The 13,822-nt window shown below is 44.1% G+C and overlaps 1 protein-coding gene across 1 annotated transcript in view; it reads right to left on the bottom strand.

The window, feature by feature from the left end:
• Positions 1 to 13,822, bottom strand: part of mecp2 (methyl CpG binding protein 2) — a 15,903-nt gene continuing 2,081 nt past the window's right edge. The window contains exons 2-6 of the mRNA XM_034077002.2: positions 13,147 to 13,321; positions 11,781 to 11,992; positions 11,098 to 11,291; positions 10,427 to 10,563; positions 1 to 5,799 (exon numbers count right to left, since the gene is read on the bottom strand). Coding sequence (XP_033932893.1) covers positions 3,574 to 5,799; positions 10,427 to 10,563; positions 11,098 to 11,291; positions 11,781 to 11,992; positions 13,147 to 13,321 — 2,944 coding nt within the window. The 3' untranslated portion in view covers positions 1 to 3,573. The remainder of the gene's footprint in view (positions 5,800 to 10,426; positions 10,564 to 11,097; positions 11,292 to 11,780; positions 11,993 to 13,146; positions 13,322 to 13,822) is intronic.

Here is a 13,822-nt window from a genome sequence, read left to right on the forward strand (position 1 = left end):
TCAGGGGACAACAAACGCTTTTAGTTAGAAAGAAAAAATAAGAAAACAGGTAAAAACTAGTTTTGTCTACAGTGACATTGTATTGGAGTTTCCACTTAATTCCAACCAGAGTAAAAGCAGAATATTCATCCTCAATATTAGCAACTATGAAGTCACCACACACATCACTACTAAGTCTAGAAACACAACATGGCTTGGCTCGACATGTTGGCTTCTGGCAAGACGCACAATATTATAGGCACTAAACTCTGGAACATGCAATATGGTGGCTGGTTACTGGAGGTTGTGCCGGGTCGGGTCCTGTGGAGGGGGTCCGTTCACAGAGGGGCGTTTGATTTATGCAGCTGCGTGAGAGACAGCATGCTATAACTGGGCGGCAGGCGGAGCGTCAAGTACGCAGAGGTGAGGCTTCAGGTGGAGACAACAAACATCAGGTGAGAGGACTAGAGAACGAGGCACATTTATCGGATCCAGGTCGAAGACATTCAGGGGTTTTTTCCCGCTTGTTTGAGGGTCGAAGAGCTCAATTCTTCCAAAATCATTGTTAAAGTGCAGGAGCCTTCCCCCACATGTGAAGAATAAGGTGCGAAACGTTTAGATGTCTTGATGGCAAATCTATTGACAGAGCATTAACATTCAGTGTCTGTATGTTCAGATTTGAGAGCTCAGGAGACAATCACGAAACTTCCCCTTGTTTTAGGAGTTGTTTCAGCAGAACAGAATTCTCTGGAGATAATCGAATTGAAACCTTGGCTGAGATGTACGGCAGGGCATTGCAACACGTCTGCTTCAGGTTAATTACAAACATACATTTTCTTTGATTCTGCCGTTTGTATCGTTACAGCCAAGGTGAAATAAAGCGTGACATTAAGTGCTTTAAGAGAGAGGGGGATGTCAGGCGCCCGAGATAAGGTGGCGTATATTTCTACATTTTAAATAAGAATTGGCATAAAGTGCAATTAAAAAGTATAATGTGCTATATAATGTATATTCTCCTCATTGATAGCCTACATTGAATAATAAACAAAACAAGCGAAAATAGAATATCCTACACAATACACAACTCTACCGTCTACTACAACTCCCAGGGTGCATTTCACCAATACACGTCCAGTAACAGAGCTTAATTAAAGGTGAGTTGAAGTTGAAGATGCTGAGAAATAACATTTTACATTATTGTTTTTTCGACAAACTTTATCAGAAAGGCTCTTTTTCTCCGCGGAAAATCTCCATGGGCCAGGGAGAGAAACTCTACTGAGCATGTGCAGTGCGATCTGTGATGTGGATCAAGCCCAGAAGCTAACATGCTATTTTATTTTAAGGAACTTGGCGACATATCTTTGATATCCAGTCCTTATATTGCATTCATGCTTTAATAGGACACGTCCATATCTGACTGTCAGATTATCGTCAAAAGCAAGTGCAGTGAACCCGAAGTGGAAGTGCCAACAACTGCAGTTCCTCAAATGGCCACTTGAGGCAACAACAACGGTGTCCTTTACATGAAGTCATCGGCCGAACAAGATTTGATCCCATTGATTTACATTCGGAAAGAGACATCTGTTAATCAATTATTTTAGGTCTGTAAAATGCGCTAAAATGCATTAATTTGACTTCGCCAAGACCGAACGTCTACGATATAGCGGCTAGGAGACGGGTTTAAAGATCGCCAGAAGGTCCAGGTATTTTAGTTCTCCAAAGTAAGGCCATTTTGACTTCCCGTGCAACCGAGAACATTTCATAGGAATGAATGAAGCCCTGCATCCAACACTTTATCCATTCCTCAATATACATCCATGTCTAGCTGTCTGCTCTGCTTCGGGCCCGCCTCAATTACATTGATGCCCAGTTGTAAATTAGCCAGGAGTTACACTCGTCAGAAACCCATGGATGATATTAGAAACCATATCCATATTTCATACAGCCTATGGTTTAAAGTCAAAGTCGTTTCGACAGATAAGAACACTGCATGAGCCCAACAAGTGACATTCAAGTCAAACCCATTTAAAGACGAGTTATCTAAACACAAAAGGCACTAAGAACACTTCTCAAAGATGTCTGGAGCGATGTTTGATTAGAAGCTCATGATTCTGTCAGTACATCTTAAACTTTTTTTATTGACACCCATTCCCCACGTTCACCAACTGTTAAATCAAATTAAGATAGTTAAGAGTATCAACCAAATTGCTGCAGGTTGTTAATCAGATGATCTCTATGTCCTTGCAAACGACCCCTTCTTGCTCTCAAATCTGGACTTTCAGATTCAAAGGTCTGCTCACTGAATGTTGTGTCTCCACATGACCAGACCTCGAAGAACGCCATCACGTCCGACAGTAAACACCTAACGAGGTCGACCTCTGCATATGTTGCGACTCCAGTTGATGGCCTGCAAAGTCTCCTAGCGACATGCAGGCGGTTGATTGTATAAACTGGAGGGGTTGCAAACTGTTCCAGACATTCAACACGAAGACACAATTTGTCCTTTCGCCACTCATTTCATGAAGAGTACAAACCAAAATAGAGCTACTGTAAAAGTGGGTTTGGTTTGATATTAAAAGCGCTTCCGTTGGAAACAAAAACACTACCAAAGAAAACCGATTCGATGAAGACCTAAATGGAAGAATCTCTAAGCTGGAAGAACATCTCGGTGGGTTTGAAATACTTTATAACCAAATTAGGAGCTCTCGAGATTTGCTTATCAAACAACTGACTTGGAACGGCTGTTTTAGTGTCCGATAGGAGGACTCAAGAACTCTTAAAGTTGTTCAAATATTGCTTCCTGTAGGCGCATTCTGGAAGTGGATGGAAAACATTACGCCTTTGTTTATCGCGGGCCAAATGGAAAATGGTGATTCCAAAAAAATATGGTAGATTTCTAAGAAACCAGTTTAAGGTGCAAACCACCGCCCCCACGTCACCTCTGAGGCTTCCAGTCAAGGACTAGTTTCAGTAAGGGACTTTCAGTCAATAGAAGGAGTCACCGTCGGTTAAAAAGCAGGACTTTAAATAAGGGACTGTCAGTCAGCAGCACGGCGATGAGTAAGGGACTATCAGTCAGAGTGTAAAGCTGTATAACAGAGACAAAACAATAAACTATCATAATACGAAATTAAAAAAAACAGGTTATATTCCGGAAGCAACATTTCCTTCAGAGTAATGTGTTGTTAAGCGTTGGTTCTTCCAAACTACTCCCCCCCCCCCCCCCCCCTTCCCCCTTGGAGACTAGCGGGGCACAACAGCTGCCTTTTGATTATATTTACACACAAACTTTTTTTTCTGGTTTTTCCTCTCCGTTTGATTTTCCTAGAAAAAGACGCCGTCTGCTCTCCTCTCCAGCTGCCCTTGAGCGTCAGGTTGGTTCTCGAATCCAGAACTTTGCAGAGTCTCCAGACAGAATCAGACAGAGTCGAGACTCCAACAGTCCTTCCAGCTCTGACGTTATCCTTCGTTATCTGAAAACAGTGTAACAATCATTAAAACTCCGCGAACAACCGCGTCGCACTCCTTCTCCTTCTGGTGCCGACTCAGTACGCGAGTCCACCGATCAGTCGTCCCGGTCGTCAACCCAACTGATCAGCTGACTCTTTCGCTGACGGCAGTCCGTGACTCTACGGTTTCTTCTCGGCTGGGACATGGGACCGCGGACTGGGGGACCATGTCTCTGAGCTCCCTGTCTGCCTCTGGTTCAGCCCGAAGCCTCGCTCCAGTAACAAGGCCGACTCCGGCTCCAGATGCTCCTGCAGGTCGAGGAGGGAGGGAGCTTGAAGGCCTTGAGTTGCTGTTTGAACCTCTGTCTCCTCTTGAAACCTCTCTGCTCTCTGAGGCCGGATCCCGTCTTCCTTCCGCCTTGACGCCTTCATCTCTAACCTCTCGGCTTGGCAAAAGGCTTCCTCGACTAGGCCGTGTGGTGCTCAGATCTTGGGGCTGTTCGCCCTGATTCTGCGGAGCCGGGTTGGTCCTGGTTAGGTTTGGAGACGGTCGGTGTGATGAGAGGTGCTGCACATGGGGCCTGGTGAGCTGGGGCTGAGGACGTGGCTGTGTTTGAATCCGTTGAAAGTGTGGTTGTGCCTGGGACTGAGCCGGGGGGGGCGTAGGCTGTGAGAGAGACTGTCTGGCTTGTTGTCTTTGTTGGGTCTGGAGTTGTTGCGATGGCTGCCTCGTCAGGGATTGGGGCTGCATTTGATGCCTTTGTGTCAGGTGAGGTTGGACTGATGTCTGGGGTGGAGGCAAAGTTTGGGCAGGGGTCCTGGATTGGGGTTGATGTTGTGTTTGGGCAAGGCTCCTGGATTGGGGTTGATTTGGAAGTGGAGCAGGACCCCTGGATTGTGGTTGACTTGGAGTTTGGGCTAGGGTCCTGGACTGCGGTTGAGGTGGAGTTTGGGATGGAGATCTGGAATGGGGCTGAGGCGGAGCTCGGGTCCTGGGTTGGGATTGAGGCTGAATTTGGGCAGGGGGTCTGTGCTGCTGCTGCGTCTGAAGCTGGGCTGGGGTTCGGGTCGGGGGCTGGGGTTGGAGATGAGACTGCAGTGACTGCCGGAGCTGGGGTTGTTGTTTGAGCTGTGTTTGGAGTTGAGACGGGTGCCTGGGCTGGGTTTGAGGTTGGAGTACAGTGGGAGACTGGGTCTGTGGATGTGGAGGCCTTGTTTGAGGAAGGTGTGTCTGAGGTGGGGTCTGGAGCTGGGGTTGGTGTTTGGCTGGGGAGTGGACAGGATGTGACTGGCCTTTTTGCGGTGAAGCCTGGCTCTGACTGTGAGTTTGGGGAGGGGGTAGTTGGGACCGTGGCTGGGGCAAGACATTACTGGTAGGAGAGGGCTGAGGAGCGTGGTATCTTGGCTTGGCTTGTGGCTGAGTGGGAGACTGGCTCTGAGGATGCTCCTGGGAACTGGGTTGAGGGGGAGTCTGTCGAGGTTCAGGCTTAGGTTGTGGTTTCGGAGGAGCTTCATGAGTGTGATGTGTGGAAAGCTGAGGTACAGCCTGGGGCTTGACTTCAGCCTTCGACTGGCTGGAGGGTGCTGGATGTCCGGAAGGCGGAGAAAGAGGCTGATCCAAACTGGAGGCAGAGGGATGTTGGTGGCGGTGATGATGGTGGTGGTGGTGGTGATGATGGTGGTGTTTGTGAGGTGGGCGGTCCTTCCGTTTGTGACTTTTTGATGGGCTAATGCTACTACTGCTGCTGCTACTTCTTTCTCCAGTTTCTTCCTCTCCTCCCTTATCACTTATATCTTCGTATAATTCCTCTCCTCGGCTTCTGCCTTCTCCAGCTGCTATTCCTGTTTTCTCCTTGTGCTTCTTTCCTTTATGCGCCTTGTGTCCATGTGGTTGACTTTGTTCTGAAGCAGATGGCTGTTTCTGTGATTGTGACTGGCTCTGCTCAGAAGGGGCAGGCTGAGGTTCTGGGGTCGGAGCTTCCTCCCCTTTACTTGCCTCCCCCTTTACAGTATCAGTTATTGAAGCTGATGGAGTTTGAACAATTTCCCTCTCCTCCACTGTCTCTCTCGTTTTGCGTTTTTTGATTGGCAGGGCTATTTCCTGGACGAAATGTTTGCTGGAAGACTCCTTTGCTGCTCTCCGTTTAGCCTCTGCGGCTAAAATGGCGGCTGCAGCGTAGCTCCCAACTGTTGCGCTAACAGAAGTTGATGGAGTGGAGGTGGATATTGCCGCAACGGATGGCGCTACTGAGGCTGAGGCTGGTTTCCTTCCCCGTTTCTTGGGGGCGGTCTGTGGTGGGGTCGGAAGTTCCTGTTCTGATTTCCTCTTTCTGCCCGGATGGGGTTTGGCCACCGGGGCAGGAGACACCACCTGTGTTGGGAAATACCACATCATTAGGTGACATTAGCATCAACGTTGTTACTACTTATACTACCTACTACAAGGGCGTGTTGACTGCGTGACGAAGGACTCTATGAAATTGTTTCAAAATCAAAAAAGTGGTGGGAGCTTTTAACCTGTTAAGCCCTGAGCCTGGTTTTCAGGTCTCAGGCTCGAAAATGACATTACCAGAACAAATGACTATAACTTTTAAAAGGGGTAAATTAATAATCTTTTTTCTCAAAGTAATGATAAACCTGCGAGTTGGATTTAGAAAAGTCAGAATCAAAATAGATTTTTTTTATTTTTAAGTACATTCAGATTGAACATAGTAAGACAATGTAAATTATAGTGTCCGTCCAAAAAGAAACATTACTTATAGTGAAAACCAGCCTTGAATGATGGGATGGAAGACTAAAAGCTTTAGGAATCCAAACTATAACATATGATAAGTACCCTGTATCAAGATTGATGCAAAACAAGTGACATTTGACCTTTTTAGAGAGGTTTAGAAGAAAACCCACGTCTGGGGTCATTCGGGTGCATTTTCCATATCTCTGGCCCCCCTTGGTCAATTTTGATGATTGACATCTCTTTTTAACTGTTAGAGCCAATAGAATCGAGGGGAAGCTCCTAAAATCCATCTACCCATTGGTGAATGAGTGATGCACAGCCAGACTGCCCCGGAATCGGAAGCTGCGATACACTCTGGTGGCTATCATTAGCAGCTAATATGAAATCTCCATTTTTGACATAAAAATGGAATGATGGATTATCAGTAGGGGTGTAACGGTTCACAAACATTTCGGTTCGGTACGTACCTCGGTTTTTAGGTCACGGTTCGGTTCGGTACGTTTTCGGTACAGCAGAAAAAATTATCACAAAACATAACATATTTTTTTTTAATTATTATTAAACTGTGAATAATGTATTCACTCAAATAAATACAAAATATAATAAAATAAACATTAAGATGCAGCATTTCGATAAACTGAAATAATCTGTATTTGAACTTTACTGTACAAGTACTCACAAAACATAAACTATTAGTTTTGGGTTTTTAATTATTATTAAACTATGAATATTCACTCAAATAAATATAAAATATAATAAAATAAACATTAAGGTGCAGCTTTTCGATGAACTGAAATTATCTGTATTTGAACTGTACTGTACTAGTACCTAAGCAGCCAGTTTGACATTAGGACTTGCTTGTCATTGTATTTTCATGTTTTTTAAAGAAAGATGAACTTGTCCACATTGCTTGCCGAAAGGGCAGATCTGCTGGCACTAACAATGTCTCCTGCTGTGGAGAACACCCTCTCGCTAGGGACAGAGGTAGCAGATACAGCCAGGTAGCGCTTTGCTACCATGGCAACATAAGGATATTTGCCGTTTGTAATAGCTTTGGCTCGGTCTGAAGTTTTTGCGAGTGGTGGAGGCTTAAATGCTAGTGGGAGTTGGGTTTGCACTTCAGTCTTTTGGTACCGGTGATATTCACGTTCGGGTGATGCCTTTTCAAATGAGTGTGCAAGTTTGATGTATTGCCAGCCGCGTAACCAATGTTACTTGAACAATGCCGACAAACAGCTTTGGTTCGGTCCACCTGTCTTTGTCCGTCATCCTTGTACGTAACTGCGAAACCAAAATGTTCCCAAACCGGAGACTTCAATGATGCTGGAGGATTTTCGAGCTCAACTTTATCTGCGTTCGCCATTAATTTGACAGTTCCTCAAATTACTGATTACATTTGAACGCATCCCTCTGACCATCTCGTCCAATGAAATGACTTGCTCGCTCTATGACGCGTTGATCACAATGGGTGCAAATTACTCTGAATGCTGCGACGCAGCACCTGAGATTACTTCCAAAAAGTTGTTCACGTTCTCAATTTTTTACGTTTAAAGTTATATGCATTCGGTACACTTCGGTACACATGTGTACCGAACCGAAGGACCCGTACCGAATAATTTCGGTACGGGTACGTGTACCGTTACACCCCTAATTATCAGTAATCATTTCAAAGTGACACAGACACATTGGATTAACCATTGGATTAACTTCAGCAGCGTTTTTATTGTTTTGATGCCATTGAACGCGACTTTTGATCAGAATAACAGCTAAGGTGAGACGATCTCCCGTGAATGCTCCGTGTTGTGATGTCTGTGTTTGCTTCCCTTGACGCGAGTTCTGATCGCTCAGTGATGATACTAATACCTATAGAATCTGTGGAATCTCAGCTTTAATCTGATATCTTGTATGTGCAGTTACGATAAGTAATAAGGGTATTTTTACCCTGAGTTCTGTGCTAAGTGCGTTAGCATTTTTTCGCTCAGGGCTCATTTAGACGCTTCTTGTGAGACTTGCGTTTTGTTTCGGTAAAAAAATGTCATATATTCAGTTAAAATAAAAATGGACTTTTATTAATCCCCGTGGGGAAATTGTTTCTCTGCATTTGACCCATCCTAGTGTTAGGAGCAGTGTGCTGCCATTTTGAACGGCGCCCGGGGAGCAATGTGGGGAACGGTGCCTTGCTCAGGGACACCTCGGTAGCACTTGGTGAACTGGTGACCTTCCAGTTGCCAAGCCAAGTCCCTATCGACTTCGCCACCACCGCCCAGTTAGCTGAGTTTCTAACCGTTAAAGGTGGGGTAGGTAAGTTTGAGAAACCGGCTCGAGATACACTTGTTGTTATATTCCATGGAATGCTCTCAACGTCCCGATAGCAATGAATATCTGAAGTGCTTTGACAAAAAATCCATAACAAATGTCATCTGTGGAAGCCGTAGTTCTGTGAAAAGCACGACCAATCATCTGAGCCGGGCCGGCTAAAGTAACTTGATGGCCTACCTGCCTGTCAGCCTTCCATCTGTGCACAAACTTATCTCGTGCCCTCATTGGTCATGTGCGCGTTCGTGTGTGTTGGAGGAGGGACTCTGTGAGGAAGTGGCAGATTTCTTACGGCTGTGTATTTTCAAATTCTAACGCACTCGAGCTGGTTTCTCCAAAATGACCTACCCCACCTTTAAGTGAGTATGACACATTAATAGTTTTTGAAATATTAAGAAGCCCTGAGACACAGTTTCATGAAAAAACTACCCGCAGGACCCGGATTAGGGTCCTCTCGTGCTTAACAGGTTAACACAGTATGTTGATCTTTTATTTGATTTCTGTTCTAGGAAAGGCTTTGAGTACTTTACCATGAAAATCACAAACAAAATCACACGGCCTTGGTTAGTCTACTTTAAAACAAAGTAATGGGACTTCTCCACAAAGAACATATGGACCAGTGAAACACCTGTTGCTTCTCCAGTAACTTTGCAAGAAGAAGGAACCAATGATACTGAGAATTTGTTTAAAGCTTGGGCAAATAACTGTCTCTCTTTCCTTACTTTTTTCTGGGGCCTACTGAAAGTCCATATTCTGATTTGTGGTTTCTGTGGGCTAATCGACCACCATACTTTTTTATAAACATCCATAAAGGTGGAAGTTGAAGATCTTGCATACAAGGCTCCTTAGCCAAACGTTCTCCGTTCACCTTCACTACAAGTTTAGATCAGTCTGGAATCCTCCCCTGCCGGCAGATTGAACTGACTTTGAGGTGCTTTTCTGTCGGTTACTTCTTTCTCTTAAGTTCATCATCAATTAGGGCAGTGTTTTGTGTAAACCTGGTAACAGGGGCGCTGCGCCCTCTTACTTTCGGCATGCGCCCCAATACCAAAATGTTGATTTCCCCTTAAAGTGATGGCAGACAACAATATTTCAGTTCGTCAAAAATAGTATAATTACTCTAAAAATATGAAAAACGTGTCAAATAGACCGTTTCTTTTACTGTCCTTGTCTTGATTTATTTGTTGTTTGAGGTGCAATATATGAGAGACCACATCACTCCCGTCCTCCAGAACCTCCACTGGCTCCCCGTCCGTCAAAGAATCCACTTCAAAGTCCTCCTGATTACTCACAAAGCCCTCAACAACCAGCCCCCCCCCCTACCTCACAGAAGCCAACCTCCTCTCCATCCCCACCCGCACCAAGCACCGGACCTGGGGAGCCTTCTCCGTCGCTGACCCCTCCCTCTGGAACTCACTCCCCCAACCCACCAGAGACTGCCCTGACCTCACCACCTTCAACTCACCTCTTCAATCTGGCTTTTAATGTGTGATTGTTTTTGTATTGCTTGATTTTAATTTGACTTTAACTATATATATTTATTTGTCGTTCTTTTCTTTTCACTATATCTGTAAAGCGTCTTTGAGCACCTGTAAAAGCGCTAACAAAATAGAACACTGCTCAGATTCAGCCTCTTTCAGTTGTTCTTGCCTTGACTTTCTGTCTATGCTGATTCACAATGTTCTTTATGTAGGTAGCTATCCTGGCAGCCATTTTCATTTGGAGACACAAACAAGAGCTGCTAAAGGATTGCCCATGCATCACAAGAAGGTGGTGATTCACACAGGAGAGGCCCCAAACGCCAAACCTCTACTTTTGTTTCCTGCCTAAATGTAGTTCTTCCAGAATTGGTGCTTTGGGAATGTTTATTTGCCCGTCTCGGTGCATTGCAGTGATCTTCGAACTAAATCCCTTTAACTAAACCGATTTCATGACGGACTGATCATACCTTTGAGGCAGTCGAGGTGGTGCCGGTGGAGGATTCTGCTTTGCCGAAGGGCATCTTGACCAGCAGTTTGCCCGGAGTGTTCTCAACCACACGTTTCATAGCCACGCCCTCCGTCGCCTGCTGCATCTTCCCACTGCCTACACAAACACAAAGAAAAATAAACATATCCAACTAAACACAAAGAAATACAAAGAAAAGTGTTCTTTCTTATAATCGTTCTGTTTGTGATCTTATCTTACAACTTATTTCCTTATTATTTCCATGTGAGGTCGGCCCAGACCCTAGGGGTTTTCAAATCAACACTAAAGACTCACTTCTTCTCCCTGGCCTTCTAGTCAGAGCGGAGCACGACTCATGACATTTCCCTGTGCTTGATTTTTATATTTGCTGTTGTAATTTATTGTCTTCTGTTCGCGATCGCAGTAATGTGTTTTTTATTTGCACTTTGGCCAAAAATCGTTTTTAAAATGTGCTATATAAATAAAACCTGATTTGATTTGATTGATTTGATTTATGTTGTTTATGTTTACACCACCAAACACCAAAGCAAACTCCTTGTATGTGTAAACCTACCTGGCAATAAACTATCTGATTCTGATGTGAATTTTGCAAAGTGTTGGGTTGAATGAAATAACTTCAGTTTAAGTTTGTAATTGTAAGTGCCTGATTACCTTTTGGACGCCCCCGTCCTCGACCTGATGGTTTCACCACCTTGACTTTCTTTGGGGGGCGCTTCTCGCGGCGCGAGGGACTTCCACGTCCGGTGACAGTGAAATCAAAATCGTTTGGGTCGGTGGTCGTGTCGCCGACCTTCTGGAAGTAGGCGATAAGTTCAACCTTGGAACGAAAGGCTTTACCGTCCGAGCTGAACAAAGAGAAATACGTTATTTATAAATTGATTCTCCCTTTCTTCATGAAAAACTATCACAAGTTTAAGGAACTAAATAAACCGTAACTCTGGATTTATTTGTTGTTTGAGGTGCAATATATGAGCATCTTTAAGACATGAAGAAACGATTATTTTCCGCTTCGCTCTAATTCATTATTTCCCCCGGAAATTTAAAATCAGTCATTAAAAAGAAAAGCTAATAAAATAAACATTAAAAGAAAAAATACATGGATAAAAGTTACAGTGCAGTCTAAGATATGAATAGTTCAATTAAACATTAAATACTATATTTAACAAACAAAAAACGGAAGGGTTTTTGGTACCAGGTATTATATCATGCTCCAACAGTTATTTCAGTGTAACTTTAAGGCTTTACCGTCCGAGCTGAACAAAGAGAAATACGATAAAAACTGTTTGATTTCCCTTTCTTCATGAAAAACCAACACATCATAAGGTTTAGCTTACTTGATCAGGTAGACGTCGAACTTCCCGGCTGAGCGACCAGACTTCCTCTGTTTGAGTTTGCGGGTCCAGCCTTCGGGCAGTGACGGGTCGTCGTACAGCGGCCCGCGGTCTCGGATCACAGAGCGTCGCTGCCTGGGAGAACTTGCTGACTCGCTGCCGGCCGCCGACTCTGATCCCGGCTCTGAGGGCCCCGCCACCGGCTCCTCTGAAGCCTGCAGGACGGAGGTGACATTAAAGGTCTCTTATTATGCAATTTTTAGGCTTATATTATGGGTCTCAGATATATATACAAATATATAAAAACATACGATGTGTTTTGCTCAAAATACAAAAACGGATCGTACATTTCAGACATCCCTCATATCCCTCTATTCCAGCCCTGTTAGAGAAACGCTGATTATGGGTACTTAGCTTGAAAAAAAAAGGAGGCGGAGCTAATGCCTGATCAGAATTCTACATCTAAATGCTGCCGTGATTAAACGCCATATCATGTTCCAAACCACATCAAGGATTATTTCTGAAACAGTATGGAGCTCAAAGGCTTTCTCTCTTGCCGGTTATACCACAAGGTGAGTTCCTTTTTACTTCCTGCTTCTTCACACACATGCTCTCCAGTACAGGTTAGCTCTGAGTGTTAGCGATGCTAATGTAAACAAAGACCATATTACGTCCAAAATAGTCGGGCATTGTTTCTGATAGCAATGTTTCTGATTGGGCCGTGGGTCCACATTTCAGATATTACGTCATATCGGACGCAGATCTGGATCAGCTCCGTTGTTCCCCGTTTTTAGAGATTTGGGTACGGAGGAAAAGAGAGAGGGTTTTATTTTCTGACACCTTGTGAGTTCCCTGACACACCGGGGACACACATTGATGTATAAAAGACATGAAAAAGTGGATTTTGCATAACAGGTGACCTTTAAAAACAGATTCTTGTCCTCAAAACGTTCATAATATGGTACCCTAATGTGAAAAAACTCCAGGACTCCAAAACCTGGGTAGCCACTGACTTCTGTTCAGAACCAGAATCAGGATTCCTTTTTTAGTCCCACCGCGGGGAACTTTGCAGCGTTACAGCAAAAGTGGCACAAAAAGGCATGCAATAATAAAAAGTAATCTAACTAATTAAATATAGAAAAGAACGCATTAGTAACAGAATAAAAACAAAGACAAGTAGGTTCACATCCATGGTTAAATACGATGAACATCAATGTAAAGAACTAAGTGACACGTTGTTGAGACATTATAAAAATGTTGGGACATTTAAAACAACGTGTTTTCACATAAAAGTGATTATTGCACAGTATTGCAAAAAAAAAATCTATATTGCAGATTGCAGGTTTATTGTTGTTCCACCTGTGTTTACCTGTGTCTGTGGCTCCGCCCCCTTCTGTGGCTGCAGCACAGAGGCTGGTTCTGTGCTCTCTGAATCTCGGTCAACATGGCGGCGCTCCCTGTGGTTCTTCTTGGTCTTACTGTGGGATCTTTCTCTCTCCCTGGACGGGGGCTGCGGGTCGAAGGGTTCGTCCTCACTATCCTCACTGTGGAAAATAGATGACATCATGCCTGTTAAAAATAACATCACTGATAACATGACGTGGTCGTAGCTGTTCAGTGTTTTGTTTATTTAGCGGTAATTTCTCCTTTTGGACGGCAGAGTTGCATCCAGTAATCAAATCCGACTATCTCTGACGCAGTTAATTCCTTCCATCTCTATGTTTTTACAATGTAGGGCTGGGTCGTATATGGTTTGACAAAAATATTTCCATATACAGTTGTTGTAGGGCTTGCTTTGGTTGTTTGATAAACTGATTAAGAATGATTGTGATCGGTGGTTGGCTTCATGAAGGCCGCCAACTCAAACATGATCAACAACTGTGTATCCTAGAAACCTTAAATCAGAGGTTATAATGTTAGCACACAGACTCGATGTAGATCAGTCATGTTTTCATTTTGTATCAAGCCATAAAAACGTTGTAGCATGAGGGAGTTGAAGTAATTTGCCTTACTTGGCATTGCAAGTCGTGCCATGAGACTTTTTG

This window comes from Pseudochaenichthys georgianus, unplaced genomic scaffold (genome assembly GCF_902827115.2).
Source record: "Pseudochaenichthys georgianus unplaced genomic scaffold, fPseGeo1.2 scaffold_1189_arrow_ctg1, whole genome shotgun sequence".
Classification (NCBI taxonomy): Eukaryota; Metazoa; Chordata; class Actinopteri; order Perciformes; family Channichthyidae; genus Pseudochaenichthys; species Pseudochaenichthys georgianus.